The sequence below is a fragment of the Anomaloglossus baeobatrachus genome, chromosome 1 (genome assembly GCF_048569485.1).
Source record: "Anomaloglossus baeobatrachus isolate aAnoBae1 chromosome 1, aAnoBae1.hap1, whole genome shotgun sequence".
NCBI lineage: Eukaryota > Metazoa > Chordata > Amphibia > Anura > Aromobatidae > Anomaloglossus > Anomaloglossus baeobatrachus.
The window spans coordinates 486,663,840-486,683,680 of NC_134353.1; the positions used below are offsets into that span (position 1 = coordinate 486,663,840).

At 50.1% G+C, this 19,841-nt stretch overlaps 1 protein-coding gene across 1 annotated transcript in view; it reads right to left on the reverse strand.

The window, feature by feature from the left end:
• Positions 1 to 684: 684 nt before the first annotated feature.
• TM6SF2 (transmembrane 6 superfamily member 2) overlaps positions 685 to 19,841 on the reverse strand; it is a 74,242-nt gene continuing 55,085 nt past the window's right edge. Inside the window, exons 9-10 of the mRNA XM_075338444.1 lie at positions 1,172 to 1,291; positions 685 to 1,041 (exon numbers count right to left, since the gene is read on the reverse strand). Coding sequence (XP_075194559.1) covers positions 835 to 1,041; positions 1,172 to 1,291 — 327 coding nt within the window. The 3' untranslated portion in view covers positions 685 to 834. The remainder of the gene's footprint in view (positions 1,042 to 1,171; positions 1,292 to 19,841) is intronic.

The following is a 19,841-nucleotide window of genomic DNA, read 5'->3' on the forward strand; positions in this document are numbered from 1 at the left end:
TGGTCTGTACTGTATATATTAATGATTTACTAGTATATTGTTTACAACATACTTACATGGACCATCGTTATATCCAATTATATTTGTGTCCCCCCCACAATGATTTGAGGCACCTTTTCTTAGTGTTCTCATTGTTTTGTCTGATATTGTTTTAATATATTCCATAAAATGACATTTTATTATCACTTGGCTGTTTGATGATCTCTTATGGTTTGTGAGTGTTTCTGTAATCATTAGCCTATTATATAATACTGTTTTGGGGAAATGTGATAATATGTTGTATAATATATAATCTATTCTATTTCTGGCTGAAAATTTGTTTACAATAAATTTATCATCTAGGGTTTTTTTTAAAAAAATCACAACTATAAACTATTTTTCGATCGAAAGATAGTTTTGCCATCAATAGCAGATTAGTGGATGTCCGAATGACAGAAAAAAAACAATTAGCTGTTTGGAAGGGCTGTGGGACTCGGGTACCTACCTCTTTATTGTTTACAGTGCATCGTATAGCTGATTGAAGGAGGAAGGAGGACAGAATCAGATCTCATCCTAGTAAATATTAACAGGTTTTTCATTTGAAAAGAACAAGATAACCGTTTTGAGAAGTTTTTAAAATACAAGTGTTATATGTGTGAAATAAAGAATAAAAACTGGAACTAGAGAAATCATATTTATTAGCAGAAATCCAGTGCAAAACACACAAAAAATATATTCTCCCAGAGTTCCTCCTACGTTAACATGTCCTTTTTTTTACATTATAAACAACATGAAGTGCCCGTTTCATGTTGCTCACCTTACTCAAGAAGCATATTAGTCCAATAACAAATCCTATTAATCTTGTTTCTTGCCTTCCTCCACAGTTTGCTTTGTGTCTCTAAGAAAGTAGGCTGGGTTTCGAACACATCGATAAGCCAGTAGTTGCATTCCCAGGGTGTACAAAACATTTAGTATGATGAACTCCCACCATGCTTCTCGAGGGACCCGATAAGTATATGGTGTTCGGTGATAGATTGACGACCCTATGTGAGCAAACTGAGCCTACAAGAAAAATTAAAGGTAAATCATTTCTTGAGCCACATGTAAAAAACCTAGACTACACAAAAATAGAGCAGGTAATAGCAAACAGTTGGAAAACTTTTTTTATATGGGCTACAAAGCTTAAACCTACCTGTGCCATTGCACCAGCATAAACAAGTACCCAGCTCAACATCCAATCACAGCCAGGGATGAGCAGGGCATAGATGGACGCACAAAGAAATGGAAGTAGGTAGAACATATTTACCAACATCTGGAAGGAAGAGATATTGGTTAGCCCCTTTCTTAGTCAAATGATACAAGTACGACATGTTGAAGACATACATTTATAAAAAGTATTAAAAAATTAAGGTTGGACTAACAGCAATCAGACACGTCGCTCAACCAATAACATTTGTGCAACTTATCTGTGACTTCCTGTTGTGCGAATATTTTAGCGTTATGTATTTGCTGTAAAAACAAACAAACAAAAACTAAACTGCAGGCACATCGGAAACACGTTGCATGCAGGAACCAAAGCACCCAACTTCCATTAACCCCTTCAACCCCAAGGCTGTTTTCACCTTCATGACCAGGCCAATTTTTTCCAATTCTGACCAGTATCACTTTATGATTAAATAACTCTCGAACACTTCAACATATTCCAGTGATTCAAAGAATGTGTTTTCATGACATATTGTACTTCATGGTAGTGGTAAATTTAGGACAATATTTTTTGCTTTTATTTGTGAAAATATGGCAAAAATTTGAACATTTTGCAATTTTCAAGCTTAGAATCTTTATGCTCTTAAACCAGAGAGTTATGTGACACAAAATAGTTAAAGGGGTTATCCGGCTTATTTTGAGGGGGGGTTTTTTATTACCCTATTGGGCTACATTGGGGCAGGTAAGTAGATAGTGAGCACTTACCTGCCCTGCTGTCAGCCCCTCTCACCAGCTCAGAGTGGTCATGTGACCGCTCCTGCCGCGATTTTGCTGCTTCCGGTCATTTCATGTCAACATGGGCAGGGCCATGTTGACATGCAAATCTGGAAACAGCATGTCGCCGCCCTGCTGGGCAGGTACAGTGCGTGGAATCCCCGCCCCCTTCCCAGCACCCTCGTACACATTCCCCCGCATCCCGTACACTCCCCGCAACCTCCCCCTGCACTTCTGTGGGACCCGTGACCTGGGGGCGGGGCCTGGCGGCGGCTGCCGTGCTGTCACCGCCAGCAGCGGGCCCCCTGCTCAGGATCTCCCATTCAAATGTACCGGCATCACAGATCAGATGCCGGTATATTTGAAAGCGCTGATGAGAAGGAGCGCAGCTTCTCATCACTGCCCGGCTGTCTGTGCTCTCTTCAGCACAGTGGTGACGTCACTACTGTGCTGATATGGCCAGAGCACAGACAGCGCGCGAATGTGCAGGAGCGGCGGGGACCGAGGACGGGTGAGTATGTACTCCCTACATGTGTTCCCTATGGAGGGGTCGGTGCAGAGCTCCATGTGTGCGTGCGGTGCAGAGCCCGATGTGTGTATGCGGTGCAGAGCCTGATGTGTGTATGCGGTGCAGAGCCTGATGTGTGTATGCGGTGCAGAGCCCGATGTCTGTATTCGGTGCAGAGCCAGATGTCTGTATGCGGTGCAGAGCCTGATGTGTGTATGCGGTGCAGAGCCCGATGTGTGTATGCGGTGCAGAGCGCGATGTGTGTATGCGGTGCAGAGCCTGATGTGTGTATGCGGTGCCGAGCCTGATGTGTGTATGCGGTGCAGAGCCTGATGTGTGTATGCGGTGCAGAGCCCGATGTGTGTATGTGGTGCAGAGCCCGATGTCTGTATGCGGTGCAGAGCTAGATGTCTGTATGCGGTGCAGAGCCTGATGTGTGTATGCAGTGCAGAGCCCGATGTGTGTATGCAGTGCAGAGCCCGATGTCTGTATGCGGTGCAGAGCCAGATGTCTGTATGCGGTTCAGAGCCTGATGTGTGTATGCGGTTCAGAGCCTGATGTGTGTATGCGGTTCAGAGCCTGATGTGTGTATGCGGTGCAGAGCCCGATGTGTGTATGCGGTGCAGAGCCTGATGTGTGCATGCGGTGCAGATCCCGATGTGTGTATGCGGTGCAGAGCCCGATGTGTGTATGCGGTGCAGAGCCCGATGTGTGTATGCGGTGCAGAGCCCGATGTGTGTGTATGCGGTGCAGAGCCCGATGTGTGTGTATGCGGTGCACAGCCCGATGTGTGTATGCGGTGCAGAGCCTGATGTGTGTATGCGGTGCAGAGCCTGATGTGTGTATGCGGTGCAGAGCCCGATGTCTGTATTCGGTGCAGAGCCAGATGTCTGTATGCGGTGCAGAGCCTGATGTGTGTATGCGGTGCAGAGCCCGATGTGTGTATGCGGTGCAGAGCCCGATGTGTGTATGCGGTGCCGAGCCTGATGTGTGTATGCGGTGCCGAGCCTGATGTGTGTATGCGGTGCAGAGCCCGATGTGTGTATGTGGTGCAGAGCCCGATGTGTGTATGTGGTGCAGAGCCCGATGTCTGTATGCGGTGCAGAGCCTGATGTGTGTATGCAGTGCAGAGCCCGATGTGTGTATGCAGTGCAGAGCCCGATGTCTGTATGCGGTGCAGAGCCAGATGTCTGTATGCGGTGCAGAGCCTGATGTGTGTATGCGGTTCAGAGCCTGATGTGTGTATGCGGTTCAGAGCCTGATGTGTGTATGCGGTTCAGAGCCTGATGTGTGTATGCGGTGCAGAGCCCGATGTGTGTATGCGGTGCAGAGCTAGATGTCTGTATGCGGTGCAGAGCCTGATGTGTGTATGCAGTGCAGAGCCCGATGTCTGTATGCGGTGCAGAGCCAGATGTCTGTATGCGGTGCAGAGCCTGATGTGTGTATGCGGTTCAGAGCCTGATGTGTGTATGTGGTTCAGAGCCTGATGTGTGTATGCGGTTCAGAGCCTGATGTGTGTATGCGGTGCAGAGCCCGATGTGTGTATGCGGTGCAGAGCCTGATGTGTGCATGCGGTGCAGAGCCCGATGTGTGTATGGGGTGCAGAGCCTGATGTGTGTATGCGGTGCAGAGCCCGATGTGTGTATGCGGTGCAGAGCCCGATGTGTGTGTATGCGGTGCAGAGCCCGATGTGTGTGTATGCGGTGCACAGCCCTATGTGTATGCGGTGCAGAGCCCGATGTGTGTATGCGGTGCAGAGCCCGATGTGTGTATGCGGTGCAGAGCCCGATGTGTGTATGCGGTGCAAAGCCTGATGTGTGTGTATGCGGTGCAGAGCCCGATATGTGCATGCGGTGCAGAGCCCGATGTGTGTATGCGCCCGATGTGTGTATGCGGTGCAGAGCCCGATGTGTGTATGCGGCGCAGAGCCCGATGTGTGTATGCGGTGCAGAGCCCGATGTGTGTATGCGGTGCAGAGCCTGATGTGTGTATGCGGTGCAGAGCCTGATGTGTGTATGCGGTGCAGAGCCTGATGTGTGTATGCGGTGCAGAGCCCGATGTGTGTATGCGGTGCAGAGCCCGATGTCTGTATGCGGTGCAGAGCCAGATGTCTGTATGCGGTGCAGAGCCTGATGTGTGTATGCGGTGCAGAGCCAGATGTCTGTATGCGGTGCAGAGCCAGATGTCTGTATGCGGTGCAGAGCCCGGTGTGTATGCGGTGCAGAGCCCGATGTGTGTATGCGGTGCAGAGCCCGATGTGTGTATGCGGTGCAGAGCCTGATGTGTGTATGCGGTGCAGAGCCCGATATGTGTATGCGGTGCAGAGCCCGATGTGTGTATGCGGTGCAGAGCCAGATTTGTGTATGCGGTGCAGAGCCCGATGTGTGTATGCGGTGCAGAGCCCGATGTGTGTATGCGGTGCAGAGCCCGATGTGTGTATGCGGTGCAGAGCCTGATGTGTGTATGCGGTGCAGAGCCCGATGTGTGTATGCGGTGCAGAGCCCGATGTCTGTATGCGGTGCAGAGCCAGATGTCTGTATGCGGTGCAGAGCCTGATGTGTGTATGCGGTGCAGAGCCAGATGTCTGTATGCGGTGCAGAGCCAGATGTCTGTATGCGGTGCAGAGCCCGATGTGTGTATGCGGTGAAGAGCCCGATGTGTGTATGCGGTGCAGAGCCCGATGTGTGTATGCGGTGCAGAGCCTGATGTGTGTATGCGGTGCAGAGCCCGATATGTGTATGCGGTGCAGAGCCCGATGTGTGTATGCGGTGCAGAGCCAGATTTGTGTATGCGGTGCAGAGCCCGATGTGTGTATGCGGTGCAGAGCCCGATGTGTGTATGCGGTGCAGAGCCCGATGTGTGTATGCGGTGCAGAGCCTGATGTGTGTATGCGGTGCAGAGCCTGATGTGTGTATGCGGTGCAGAGCCTGATGTGTGTATGCGGTGCAGAGCCCGATGTGTGTATGCGGTGCAGAGCCCGATGTCTGTATGCGGTGCAGAGCCAGATGTCTGTATGCGGTGCAGAGCCTGATGTGTGTATGCGGTGCAGAGCCCGATGTGTGTATGCGGTGCAGAGCCCGATGTCTGTATGCGGTGCAGAGCCAGATGTCTGTATGCGGTGCAGAGCCTGATGTGTGTATGCGGTGCAGAGCCTGATGTGTGTATGCGGTGCAGAGCCTGATGTGTGTATGTGGTTCAGAGCCTGATGTGTGTATGCGGTGCAGACCCCGATGTGTGTATGCGGTGCAGAGCCTGATGTGTGCATGCGGTGCAGAGCCCGATGTGTGTATGCGGTGCAGAGCCTGATGTGTGTATGCGGTGCAGAGCCCGATGTGTGTATGCGGTGCAGAGCCCGATGTGTGTGTATGCGGTGCAGAGCCCGATGTGTGTATGCGGTGCACAGCCCTATGTGTATGCGGTGCAGAGCCCAATGTGTGTATGCGGTGCAGAGCCCGATGTGTGTATGCGATGCAAAGCCTGATATGTGTGTATGCGGTGCAGAGCCCAATATGTGTATGCGGTGCAGAGCCCGATGTGTGTATGCGGTGCAGAGCCCGATGTGTGTATGCGGTGCAGAGCCCGATGTGTGTATGCGGTACAGAGCCAGATGTCTGTATGCGGTGCAGAGCCAGATGTCTGTATGCGGTGCAGAGCCTGATGTGTGTATGCGGTGCAGAGCCCGATGTCTGTATTCGGTGCAGAGCCAGATGTCTGTATGCGGTGCAGAGCCTGATGTGTGTATGCGGTGCAGAGCCCGATGTGTGTATGCGGTGCAGAGCGCGATGTGTGTATGCGGTGCAGAGCCTGATGTGTGTATGCGGTGCCGAGCCTGATGTGTGTATGCGGTGCAGAGCCTGATGTGTGTATGCGGTGCAGAGCCCGATGTGTGTATGTGGTGCAGAGCCCGATGTCTGTATGCGGTGCAGAGCTAGATGTCTGTATGCGGTGCAGAGCCTGATGTGTGTATGCAGTGCAGAGCCCGATGTGTGTATGCAGTGCAGAGCCCGATGTCTGTATGCGGTGCAGAGCCAGATGTCTGTATGCGGTTCAGAGCCTGATGTGTGTATGCGGTTCAGAGCCTGATGTGTGTATGCGGTTCAGAGCCTGATGTGTGTATGCGGTGCAGAGCCCGATGTGTGTATGCGGTGCAGAGCCTGATGTGTGCATGCGGTGCAGATCCCGATGTGTGTATGCGGTGCAGAGCCCGATGTGTGTATGCGGTGCAGAGCCCGATGTGTGTATGCGGTGCAGAGCCCGATGTGTGTGTATGCGGTGCAGAGCCCGATGTGTGTGTATGCGGTGCACAGCCCGATGTGTGTATGCGGTGCAGAGCCTGATGTGTGTATGCGGTGCAGAGCCTGATGTGTGTATGCGGTGCAGAGCCCGATGTCTGTATTCGGTGCAGAGCCAGATGTCTGTATGCGGTGCAGAGCCTGATGTGTGTATGCGGTGCAGAGCCCGATGTGTGTATGCGGTGCAGAGCCCGATGTGTGTATGCGGTGCCGAGCCTGATGTGTGTATGCGGTGCCGAGCCTGATGTGTGTATGCGGTGCAGAGCCCGATGTGTGTATGTGGTGCAGAGCCCGATGTGTGTATGTGGTGCAGAGCCCGATGTCTGTATGCGGTGCAGAGCCTGATGTGTGTATGCAGTGCAGAGCCCGATGTGTGTATGCAGTGCAGAGCCCGATGTCTGTATGCGGTGCAGAGCCAGATGTCTGTATGCGGTGCAGAGCCTGATGTGTGTATGCGGTTCAGAGCCTGATGTGTGTATGCGGTTCAGAGCCTGATGTGTGTATGCGGTTCAGAGCCTGATGTGTGTATGCGGTGCAGAGCCCGATGTGTGTATGCGGTGCAGAGCTAGATGTCTGTATGCGGTGCAGAGCCTGATGTGTGTATGCAGTGCAGAGCCCGATGTCTGTATGCGGTGCAGAGCCAGATGTCTGTATGCGGTGCAGAGCCTGATGTGTGTATGCGGTTCAGAGCCTGATGTGTGTATGTGGTTCAGAGCCTGATGTGTGTATGCGGTTCAGAGCCTGATGTGTGTATGCGGTGCAGAGCCCGATGTGTGTATGCGGTGCAGAGCCTGATGTGTGCATGCGGTGCAGAGCCCGATGTGTGTATGGGGTGCAGAGCCTGATGTGTGTATGCGGTGCAGAGCCCGATGTGTGTATGCGGTGCAGAGCCCGATGTGTGTGTATGCGGTGCAGAGCCCGATGTGTGTGTATGCGGTGCACAGCCCTATGTGTATGCGGTGCAGAGCCCGATGTGTGTATGCGGTGCAGAGCCCGATGTGTGTATGCGGTGCAGAGCCCGATGTGTGTATGCGGTGCAAAGCCTGATGTGTGTGTATGCGGTGCAGAGCCCGATATGTGCATGCGGTGCAGAGCCCGATGTGTGTATGCGGTGCAGAGCCCGATGTGTGTATGCGGTGCAGAGCCCGATGTGTGTATGCGGCGCAGAGCCCGATGTGTGTATGCGGTGCAGAGCCCGATGTGTGTATGCGGTGCAGAGCCTGATGTGTGTATGCGGTGCAGAGCCTGATGTGTGTATGCGGTGCAGAGCCTGATGTGTGTATGCGGTGCAGAGCCCGATGTGTGTATGCGGTGCAGAGCCCGATGTCTGTATGCGGTGCAGAGCCAGATGTCTGTATGCGGTGCAGAGCCTGATGTGTGTATGCGGTGCAGAGCCAGATGTCTGTATGCGGTGCAGAGCCAGATGTCTGTATGCGGTGCAGAGCCCGGTGTGTATGCGGTGCAGAGCCCGATGTGTGTATGCGGTGCAGAGCCCGATGTGTGTATGCGGTGCAGAGCCTGATGTGTGTATGCGGTGCAGAGCCCGATATGTGTATGCGGTGCAGAGCCCGATGTGTGTATGCGGTGCAGAGCCAGATTTGTGTATGCGGTGCAGAGCCCGATGTGTGTATGCGGTGCAGAGCCCGATGTGTGTATGCGGTGCAGAGCCCGATGTGTGTATGCGGTGCAGAGCCTGATGTGTGTATGCGGTGCAGAGCCCGATGTGTGTATGCGGTGCAGAGCCCGATGTCTGTATGCGGTGCAGAGCCAGATGTCTGTATGCGGTGCAGAGCCTGATGTGTGTATGCGGTGCAGAGCCAGATGTCTGTATGCGGTGCAGAGCCAGATGTCTGTATGCGGTGCAGAGCCCGATGTGTGTATGCGGTGAAGAGCCCGATGTGTGTATGCGGTGCAGAGCCCGATGTGTGTATGCGGTGCAGAGCCTGATGTGTGTATGCGGTGCAGAGCCCGATATGTGTATGCGGTGCAGAGCCCGATGTGTGTATGCGGTGCAGAGCCAGATTTGTGTATGCGGTGCAGAGCCCGATGTGTGTATGCGGTGCAGAGCCCGATGTGTGTATGCGGTGCAGAGCCCGATGTGTGTATGCGGTGCAGAGCCTGATGTGTGTATGCGGTGCAGAGCCTGATGTGTGTATGCGGTGCAGAGCCTGATGTGTGTATGCGGTGCAGAGCCCGATGTGTGTATGCGGTGCAGAGCCCGATGTCTGTATGCGGTGCAGAGCCAGATGTCTGTATGCGGTGCAGAGCCTGATGTGTGTATGCGGTGCAGAGCCCGATGTGTGTATGCGGTGCAGAGCCCGATGTCTGTATGCGGTGCAGAGCCAGATGTCTGTATGCGGTGCAGAGCCTGATGTGTGTATTCGGTGCAGAGCCTGATGTGTGTATGCGGTGCAGAGCCTGATGTGTGTATGTGGTTCAGAGCCTGATGTGTGTATGCGGTGCAGACCCCGATGTGTGTATGCGGTGCACAGCCCTATGTGTATGCGGTGCAGAGCCCAATGTGTGTATGCGGTGCAGAGCCCGATGTGTGTATGCGATGCAAAGCCTGATATGTGTGTATGCGGTGCAGAGCCCAATATGTGTATGCGGTGCAGAGCCCGATGTGTGTATGCGGTGCAGAGCCCGATGTGTGTATGCGGTGCAGAGCCCGATGTGTGTATGCGGTACAGAGCCAGATGTCTGTATGCGGTGCAGAGCCAGATGTCTGTATGCGGTGCAGAGCCTGATGTGTGTATGCGGTGCAGAGCCCGATGTGTGTATGCGGTGCAGAGCCCGATGTCTGTATGCGGTGCAGAGCCAGATGTCTGTATGCGGTGCAGAGCCTGATGTGTGTATGCGGTGCAGAGCCCGATGTGTGTATGCGGTGCAAAGCCTGATGTGTGTGTATGCGGTGCAGAGCCCGATATGTGCATGCGGTGCAGAGCCCGATGTGTGTATGCGGTGCAGAGCCCGATGTGTGTATGCGGTGCAGAGCCCGATGTGTGTATGCGGCGCAGAGCCCGATGTGTGTATGCGGTGCAGAGCCCGATGTGTGTATGCGGTGCAGAGCCTGATGTGTGTATGCGGTGCAGAGCCTGATGTGTGTATGCGGTGCAGAGCCTGATGTGTGTATGCGGTGCAGAGCCCGATGTGTGTATGCGGTGCAGAGCCCGATGTCTGTATGCGGTGCAGAGCCAGATGTCTGTATGCGGTGCAGAGCCTGATGTGTGTATGCGGTGCAGAGCCAGATGTCTGTATGCGGTGCAGAGCCAGATGTCTGTATGCGGTGCAGAGCCCGGTGTGTATGCGGTGCAGAGCCCGATGTGTGTATGCGGTGCAGAGCCCGATGTGTGTATGCGGTGCAGAGCCTGATGTGTGTATGCGGTGCAGAGCCCGATATGTGTATGCGGTGCAGAGCCCGATGTGTGTATGCGGTGCAGAGCCAGATTTGTGTATGCGGTGCAGAGCCCGATGTGTGTATGCGGTGCAGAGCCCGATGTGTGTATGCGGTGCAGAGCCCGATGTGTGTATGCGGTGCAGAGCCTGATGTGTGTATGCGGTGCAGAGCCCGATGTGTGTATGCGGTGCAGAGCCCGATGTCTGTATGCGGTGCAGAGCCAGATGTCTGTATGCGGTGCAGAGCCTGATGTGTGTATGCGGTGCAGAGCCAGATGTCTGTATGCGGTGCAGAGCCAGATGTCTGTATGCGGTGCAGAGCCCGATGTGTGTATGCGGTGAAGAGCCCGATGTGTGTATGCGGTGCAGAGCCCGATGTGTGTATGCGGTGCAGAGCCTGATGTGTGTATGCGGTGCAGAGCCCGATATGTGTATGCGGTGCAGAGCCCGATGTGTGTATGCGGTGCAGAGCCAGATTTGTGTATGCGGTGCAGAGCCCGATGTGTGTATGCGGTGCAGAGCCCGATGTCTGTATGCGGTGCAGAGCCCGATGTGTGTATGCGGTGCAGAGCCTGATGTGTGTATGCGGTGCAGAGCCTGATGTGTGTATGCGGTGCAGAGCCTGATGTGTGTATGCGGTGCAGAGCCCGATGTGTGTATGCGGTGCAGAGCCCGATGTCTGTATGCGGTGCAGAGCCAGATGTCTGTATGCGGTGCAGAGCCTGATGTGTGTATGCGGTGCAGAGCCCGATGTGTGTATGCGGTGCAGAGCCCGATGTCTGTATGCGGTGCAGAGCCAGATGTCTGTATGCGGTGCAGAGCCTGATGTGTGTATGCGGTGCAGAGCCTGATGTGTGTATGCGGTGCAGAGCCTGATGTGTGTATGTGGTTCAGAGCCTGATGTGTGTATGCGGTGCAGACCCCGATGTGTGTATGCGGTGCAGAGCCTGATGTGTGCATGCGGTGCAGAGCCCGATGTGTGTATGCGGTGCAGAGCCTGATGTGTGTATGCGGTGCAGAGCCCGATGTGTGTATGCGGTGCAGAGCCCGATGTGTGTGTATGCGGTGCAGAGCCCGATGTGTGTATGCGGTGCACAGCCCTATGTGTATGCGGTGCAGAGCCCAATGTGTGTATGCGGTGCAGAGCCCGATGTGTGTATGCGATGCAAAGCCTGATATGTGTGTATGCGGTGCAGAGCCCAATATGTGTATGCGGTGCAGAGCCCGATGTGTGTATGCGGTGCAGAGCCCGATGTGTGTATGCGGTGCAGAGCCCGATGTGTGTATGCGGTACAGAGCCAGATGTCTGTATGCGGTGCAGAGCCAGATGTCTGTATGCGGTGCAGAGCCTGATGTGTGTATGCGGTGCAGAGCCCGATGTGTGTATGCGGTGCAGAGCCCGATGTCTGTATGCGGTGCAGAGCCAGATGTCTGTATGCGGTGCAGAGCCTGATGTGTGTATGCGGTGCAGAGCCTGATGTGTGTATGCGGTGCAGAGCCAGATGTGTGTATGCGGTGCAGAGCCTGATGTGTGTATGCGGTGAAGAGCCTGATGTGTGTATGCGGTGCAGAGCCTGATGTGTGTATGCGGTGCAGAGCCTGATGTGTGCATGCGGTGCAGAGCCCGATGTGTGTATGCGGTGCAGAGCCTGATGTGTGTATGCGGTGCAGAGCCCGATGTGTGTATGCGGTGCAGAGCCCGATGTGTGTGTATGCGGTGTAGAGCCCGATGTGTGTATGCGGTGCACAGCCCTATGTGTATGCGGTGCAGAGCCCGATGTGTGTATGCGGTGCAAAGCCCGATGTGTGTATGCGGTGCAGAGCCCGATGTGTGTATGCGGTGCAAAGCCCAATGTGTGTGTATGCGGTGCAGAGCCCGATATGTGTATGCGGTGCAGAGCCTGATGTGTGTATGCGGTGCAGAGCCCGATGTGTGTGTGCGGTGCAGAGCCCGATGTGTGTATGCGGTGCAGAGCCCGATATGTGTGCGGTGCAGAGCCTGATGTGTGTATGCGGTGCAAAGCCCGATGTGTGTATGCCGGGTGGAGCCTGATGTGTGTATGTGGTGCAGAGCCTGATGTGTGTATGCGGTGCACAGCCCTATGTGTATGCGGTGCAGAGCCTGATGTGTGTATGCGGTGCAGAGCCTGATGTGTGTATGCGGTGCAGAGCCTGATGTGTGTATGCAGTGCAGAGCCCGATGTGTGTGTGTGGTGCAGAGCCCGATGTGTGTGTGCGGTGCAGAGCCCGATGTGTGTGTGTGTGCGGTGCAGAGCCCGATGTGGTGGGGGGTGCAGAGCCCGATGTGGTGTCGGGTACAGAGCCCGATGTGGCGCTGTTATTTGCAATGCTGTAGTGATAACAGGTCAGGTGCTGGGGCAGAATATACTGACAGGGAATGTGTGTGCAGGGGGCGGGCAGAGGGTGGGGCTGGACACAGAGGTCGGGCGGTGCCAGCTGTGAGTGGGAGGTTCAGCACAGGAAGTGGTCAGTTTGCTGGAGCTGAATGTAAATAAGGAGCTGCAGAGAATAAAGGGATAATTCAAGAGGAACAAACGTTAGAAAAGAAAAAATAACAATGTAGGGGTGTTTTATATGACAACACAGCACAGATTAGCTTAAACTCAAAAATGTTTGTTATGTCGGACAACCCCTTTAATAAATAACATTAACCACATATCTACTTTACATCAGCACAATTTCTGAAACATCTTTTTTTTTGTTAGAAAGTTAGAAAGGTTCAAGTCTATTAGCAATTTTCTCAACAAAATTTGCAAAACCATTTTTTAGAGACCAAATCACATATGAAGTGACTGAGAGGCCTAGGTGACAGAAAATACAGTAAAGTGACGCCATTCTAAAAACTGAACCGCTCAAACTTCTCAAAACCACATCCAAGAAGTTTTTTTAACCCTTTAGGTGCTTCATAGGGACTAAAGCAATGTGTTAGGGAAAAATGAAAATTTTACTTTTTCTTTTGAAAATTTTGCATTTTTACCTAAGTACACCAATACCCCATGTGTGGTAGAAATCTACTGTTTGGGCGCATGACAGGGCTCAGAAGGGAAGGAGAGTCATTAAAATTTTAGAGCACAAAATTGTCTGGAATAGATAGCAAATATCATGTCATGTGTGAAGAGCCCCTGATGTGCCTAAACAGTGGAGCTCCCCCACAAGTGACTTTATTTTGGAAATTACACTCCTCAAGGAATTTATCTAGATGTTTGGTGAACACCTTGAACATTCCCAGGTGCTTAAAAGAATTTTATAACGTTGAGCCATTAAAAAAATATAAAAGAAACAAACAAAAAACAATTTTTACCACAAAAATGTTGCTTTAAGCTTTGATTTTCACTAGAGTAACAGGAGAGTGTTGAGAAATTTCTCCTGAGTACGCCAATAACTCATATGTGCTCAAAAACTACTTTTGAGGAACAGTACAAAGTGAAGAAGGAAATGAGCACCATATTTGAGTTCAGATTTAATTAGAACAGTTTGCTGGTGCAGTGCTATGTCACATTCCCAGAGCCCCTAAAGGTGCCTAAACAGTAGAGCTCCCACACAAGTGACATTTTTTTGAAAACTAGAATCCTCAGTTTATTTATCTAGATGTTTAGTAAGCACCTTGAATCCCCATGTGCTTCATAGAATTTTATAACGTTGAGCCATGAAAAAAAAAAAAATTAATCACTAAAATTTTGCTTTATTCCCAAATTTTTCAAATTCAGTAGGGTAGACTACTTTTGAGGCACAATACAAAAGTGAAGAGCACCATATTTAAGTTCAGATTTGGCTGGAATAGTTTGTGGACGCTTTTTCACATTGGCAGAACCCCTGCGGTGCCAGAACAGCAGAAACTGCCCCACAAGTGTCCCCATTTTACAAACTGCACCAACTCAATGAATTCATCTAGACGTGCAGTGAGCATATTGACAATACAGATGTGTCACAAAATGGTATACTAGAGGAGGGAGAGGAAAAAATAATTACATTTTTATCACTAAAATGTTGTTTTAATCCCAGATTTCCAATTTTCATAAGGAGAATAAAGAAAAAGAATGCAAATAGGGTCTTACCAGATTAAAAATAGTGGTGTATACAAAATAACACTCACCTAGCAAGTTTGTGAAAGTCACAACCCCTATGAAGGTTTAAAAGATGATAGCGGCTGCTGCAGTCCAAAGTGGGTTAATACAAATTCGGTGCTGGAGAAAAGTTTGGTTAATGCCGTGCTACCGCCAATGATAATGATTGTTGATTTTTAATAAATTATTTTATTCCATAGGTCAATGCGTTTCAGGGATCCAGTCCCCTTCTTCAGGACTAAGCAAGAATCAACAAAATGTGGACATAAGCAATTGACAGTTATATATATACATGTGACATATGATCAACAATCATTCTCATTGGCGGTAGCGCGGCGTTAACCCTGCTTCTCCTCTCCAGCACCCAATTTTCATAAGGGGAACAGGTAAAAAAATGCCTGATAATATGTTACACAAATTCTTTTGAACATAGCAATACTCCAGATGTGACTGTACAGTACTGTTTGGCCACACCGCAGGGCTTAGCACGGAATGAGCACCATTTGATTTTTGGAGCACAGGATTTCCGAGAATATTTTGTTTTTTTTTTAAAAAAAAAACATTTTTAATAAAAAGTTTTTTAAACTTTTTTATTTATTCCCTATATGGAACATTACTTTTTACTCCCCAGATGGCAGGTATAATGTATTGCAATGCTCCAGCATTGCAATACATTATATTGTTAGTTTTACACTGACAGAAGCATCTGGGATAATGCCCCTGGCATGATCCCAAAAGCTTTCTTTAGCTTAGTGACCCAGAAGTCGTCATGACAATCTCGGGTCACCATGGCAACGATCAGACCCTCCAATCACATCGCGGGGCACCGATCAAAGGTGGGAGGGAGTGTGATCTCTTTCCCAATCCCCTAAATGCCGTGATATTGATTGCGGCATTTATAATAATAATTATTCATACTATGATATAATATTTTATTCATATTATGTGATGAAACTGCAACTCGCAGGGCCACCCTGATGTCTCTAATATGTCGAAGCCACGTAATACGGTCTCGTCATTTCCACAAACACGTGGCGTTTCGCAACCCCAGGGGTAAGTAAGGTCCGCTTAGTGCAGTTTTACGCTCACACTCCCTGTCCGTATAGGGCAGCACGAGGAGGGAGAACGGGGGTGAGTCACACAGCCTTTGGCATGACACCACACTTGCTCACAACCCTGACAGGCTGACAGACCATTTTCACTAGCCCCAGTGAAACAGAGGGCTGCCAGCCCAGTAGTACTTCCACCATTTAATACAATAATAATAATAATAATAATTATTATTATTATTTAGAGGGATACATAGCTAGTTACAGCGCAGCAACCCACCCAGGTTGTGAGAGCCAAGGCTTGGCTGTCAGGAAAGCTCCGTCCCCGGCAGTGATTGTTGGGGCACAGTGCCTGCACCCCTGCAATCGCCAGCACGTGCAGGGTACATCAAAGGTCAAGAAGTCCCTGACAAGGAAGACATACCGAGTATGTGAAGGTCGTGTAGGGGTTAAAGTATATGACAAGTGCAACAAAATAGGAAACCATTACATGCGATATCACAACACATGTCACTGTGTACCACCACCTTAGATAGATCTGACTTAAATGGGTATTCCCATCTCCAAGATCCTATCCTAATATGTAGTAAGTGTAGTAATATTATTAGCAAATACCTCCAATTAAAATGTAGTATAGTTCTCCTGATATAGCCATATCTCTCTCTCTCTTACCTCATGTGCAGGGCATTACAGCTTAGGTATCTATGGTTACAACCACGAGCAACTAACTGTCACTGTATGAGTGGACATAACCATGGATACCCAATCTGCAATGTCCTGCACAAGAGATAAGAGACATAGCTAATCAGAACTATACTACCTGTCTAATTGGAGATATTAACTAATATTATTGACATATTGGCATTGGATCTTGGAGAAGGGAATAACCCTTTAAGATCAGTAAATATTTATTAGGCTCCCTATAAAAGACCTTAACGTGGTTGTCCAAAATGATCTTTCTATCGTTTTCTTTTTATATATTTATACAACTTACTAAAGATTTATTTCCAAAGGTGTCCTAATCTTCGGATATCAGCATGGTGCCTGTAGCTCCACATTCAGCTAGTGCTCAACATAATTTTTAGTGTAATGGTGGCTGTCCATCTGGTCCCTTTCAAGAGCTAAGCGAACCTCATTCTTCATCTATACATCTTCTGCCATGATTGAGAAGTGGGTTAAAGGTAAGGTTTCGCGGTTTGTTTTTTTTGTATTAATAATAGGGATTATGGAATCCATTATTATTAATACAAAGTTATATTATATATTTAGTTTTTATTTAATGCTATTTGTACTGAAACACTGGGCGCTGCCATCTTGGATTTGCTGTGTGTAACTCAAATATGGCAGCACCCTGGGCATTGGATCTGATAGACGGACTCCGACCCCCATACTTAACACGGAGAGCTGCCTGCTGTGAGCTGGACTCGCTCTCTGGGCTGTCCAGATCACAGCTGATGGAGGAGATCAGCGCCATCTTTGTGGAGCTCACAGTGTATGCTGTGTGCTGCACTTTCCCCCTGGAAAGACAGTGACCTGACAAGAGTAGCTGCCGGTAGCAGAGGTCTTGGAATGAGGTGAGTAGGGGCGTGCATGCGGCAGAGCATTGCGAGCGGATGGGCAACAGATTATTGCGGGGGGCAGGCGGCAGAGCATTGCGAGCGGGAGGGCGGGCATGTGGCAAAGCATTGTGGGCGGGTGTGCAGCAGAGCATTGCGGGTGAGTGTGCGTGCGGCATAGCATTGCGGGGGTGTGTGCGACATAGCATTGCGAGCGTGCGTGTGGCAGAGCATTGCAGTCAGGTGTGCGTGCGGCAGATCATTGTGGGCGGGCGTATGGCAGAGCATTGCAGGCGAGTGTGCATGTGGCAGAGCATTGTGGGCAGGTGTGCATGCGGCAGAGCATTGTGCGTGGGCATGCGTGTGGCAGAGCATTGCTGGTACGGGGTGTGCAGAGCGCTATGTGGGGAGCACTATGCAGCTGTCCTTGGTGACACTTTAGACATTAGGATTAGGGTATGTGCGCACTAGGCGTTTTTTTCACGCTGCGTTTTTATGTGCGTTTTTGTCTAAAAAAACGCACCCGCGGCTAAAAAATGCGGCAAAAACGCATGCGTTTTTGCCGCGATTTGGTGCGTTTTTTGCTGCGTTTTTGCTCACTGCGTTTTTAATCAGTGCACAATGCCATTAAAGATTGTTGATGAGAAAAAAAAAAAGGTCTGATCTGATGTCATTTCCTTCTTCAAAATGTTCATTGTATGCAGGAGAGCAGACAGCTGCAGAACTAGTGTATGCAGGAGAGCAGACAGCAGCTGCAGAACTACAAGTCTCAGCATCCTCCATTCACTAGTGTAAGCAGGAGAGCAGACAGCAGCTGCAGAACTACAAGTCTCAGCATCCTCCATTCACTAGTGTATGCAGGAGAGCAGACAGCAGCTGCAGAACTACAAGTCTCAGCATCCTCCATTCACTAGTGTATGGAGGAGAGCAGACAGCAGCTGCAGAACTACAAGTCTCAGCATCCTCCATTCACTAGTGTATGCAGGAGAGCAGACAGCAGCTGCAGAACTACAAGGCTCAGCATCCTCCATCCAAGACTGTATGCAGTTTTTTGCCCAAAAAGAAAAAAAAAATGACATGGGCTTCGCCATATTTTTGTATGCTAGCCGGGTACAGCAGGCAGGTACGGGCTGCCCCCAACCCCCAGCTGCCTATTTGTACCCGGCTGGGAACCAAAAATATAGAGAAGCCCTTTTTTTTTAATTATTTCATGAAATAATTAAAAAAAAAAAATGACGTGGGCTTCGCCTAATTTTTGAGTCCAGCCGGGTACAACTAGGCAGCTGGGGATTGGAATCCGCAGTGCAGGGTACCCATGCTTTCTGGGCACCCCCACTGCGAATTGCAGTCCGCAGCCACCCCAGAAAATGGCGCTTTCATAGAAGCGCCATCTTCTGGCGCTGTATCCAACTCTTCTAGCTGCCCTGGTGACGGGTGGCTAGCTAGGTAATAATGGAGTTAGGGCTAGCTGTATATTATCAGCTAGCCCTAAGCCCGAAATTCATGGTGTCATGCCAATATTAGACATGGCCACCATGAATTTCTAGTAATGATAAAAAAAAAACACAACACAGAGAAAAATATTTTTATTAGAAATAAAACACAACACAATTAGTGACTCCATCTTTATTGAAATAAACCCCCCTCCGCAGTAATCCTGGGTCAGGGTCCCGCGCCGTCCAATCAGGATCCAATATCATCTGATCGGTTTGCTGGAAGGCAAAGCGATCAGATGATGTGTCAGGATCAAGTGCCTGAATTCCATCACACATCAGCTGATTGTATAAAAGCCGATTATACAATCAGCTGATGCATCAGTAGAAAAAAAAAAAAATACATACTCACTTATGTGCTGTGGTGATTACCGGCAGCTCCTGGAGCGATCGATTGGACGGGAGTCTGATCCTATACGATCGCTGCCGGAGCTGCCGGTAATCAGCTGATGAAGTCCCCTGACGGCAGGATCAGCTGATAGCCGGCCGGGCGCGAAAAAGCCGGCGAGACTACGATCAGCTGATGCGTCAGGTGACTGCATCAGGTGATCCACAGCCAGGTCCTGCAAGCAAGGTCCTGCCCCGGGGAGACTGCACACAGCCAGAGCGGCGGGACCGGGAGGAGCTGGGAGCGGGCATGGCACCGGGACCCTGCGGACAGGTGAGTATATGACATTTTTTTTTCTACTGTTCACTTTGTTTTTCGCCGCTGCCTCCACCTCCCGCCCAGACATGGCGCCGCACGGAGCTGACGTGCACAGGACGGGAGGTGGAGGCAGCGGTGACGGTACCGGGAGGATTCCTGCTTCTGTGTTTACCAACAGAAGGAATCCTCTTCCTGTACACGTCACTGTAGTACCCACCCCTTGCGTTTATAGCTGCGTTTTTAGTCATAGAAACGCGGCTATATGCGTTATTCATTGCGTTTTTAACATCTCATTGAATTCAATGAGTGAAAAACGCAGTGGAAAACGCAGAAATAATTGACATGCTGCGTTTTTGTGGTCACCACAAAAACGCAGCTAAAAAAAAACGCTGTGTGAGGACAGCACTTCTGAAAACCCATTGACATTGCTGGGGAAGCAATGTCACTGCGTTTTCAGCACAAAAACGCGGTAAAAAACGCCGCTAAAAACGCGGCAAAAACGCCTAGTGCGCACAAGGCCTTACTTTGCGTTCACCAACAAAATGGCTTCCTTACTGTTATCCTAAACTTAATTTTCTCTTATCCTTTTGGAAACACCCAGAACAGGAGGGGATGTGAGATCATACACAGGAGAGCAGATTCTGCCCACTTTTACTGTGTGTAATGTGAGCTAGTTCTACAGTAGTTCTACAGTAGGATTTCAGCAGCTGCTCCCCCTAGTGTTTAAGAGTGGAAAATATCAAACTTTTTTTTTTAAAAAAAATTTAATAATAATATTTAAACAAAACATTAAAACATTAATACTTTACATTTTTTCAGTTATTAAAATTTGGGTTTTTTGGACGACACCTTCCCTTTAA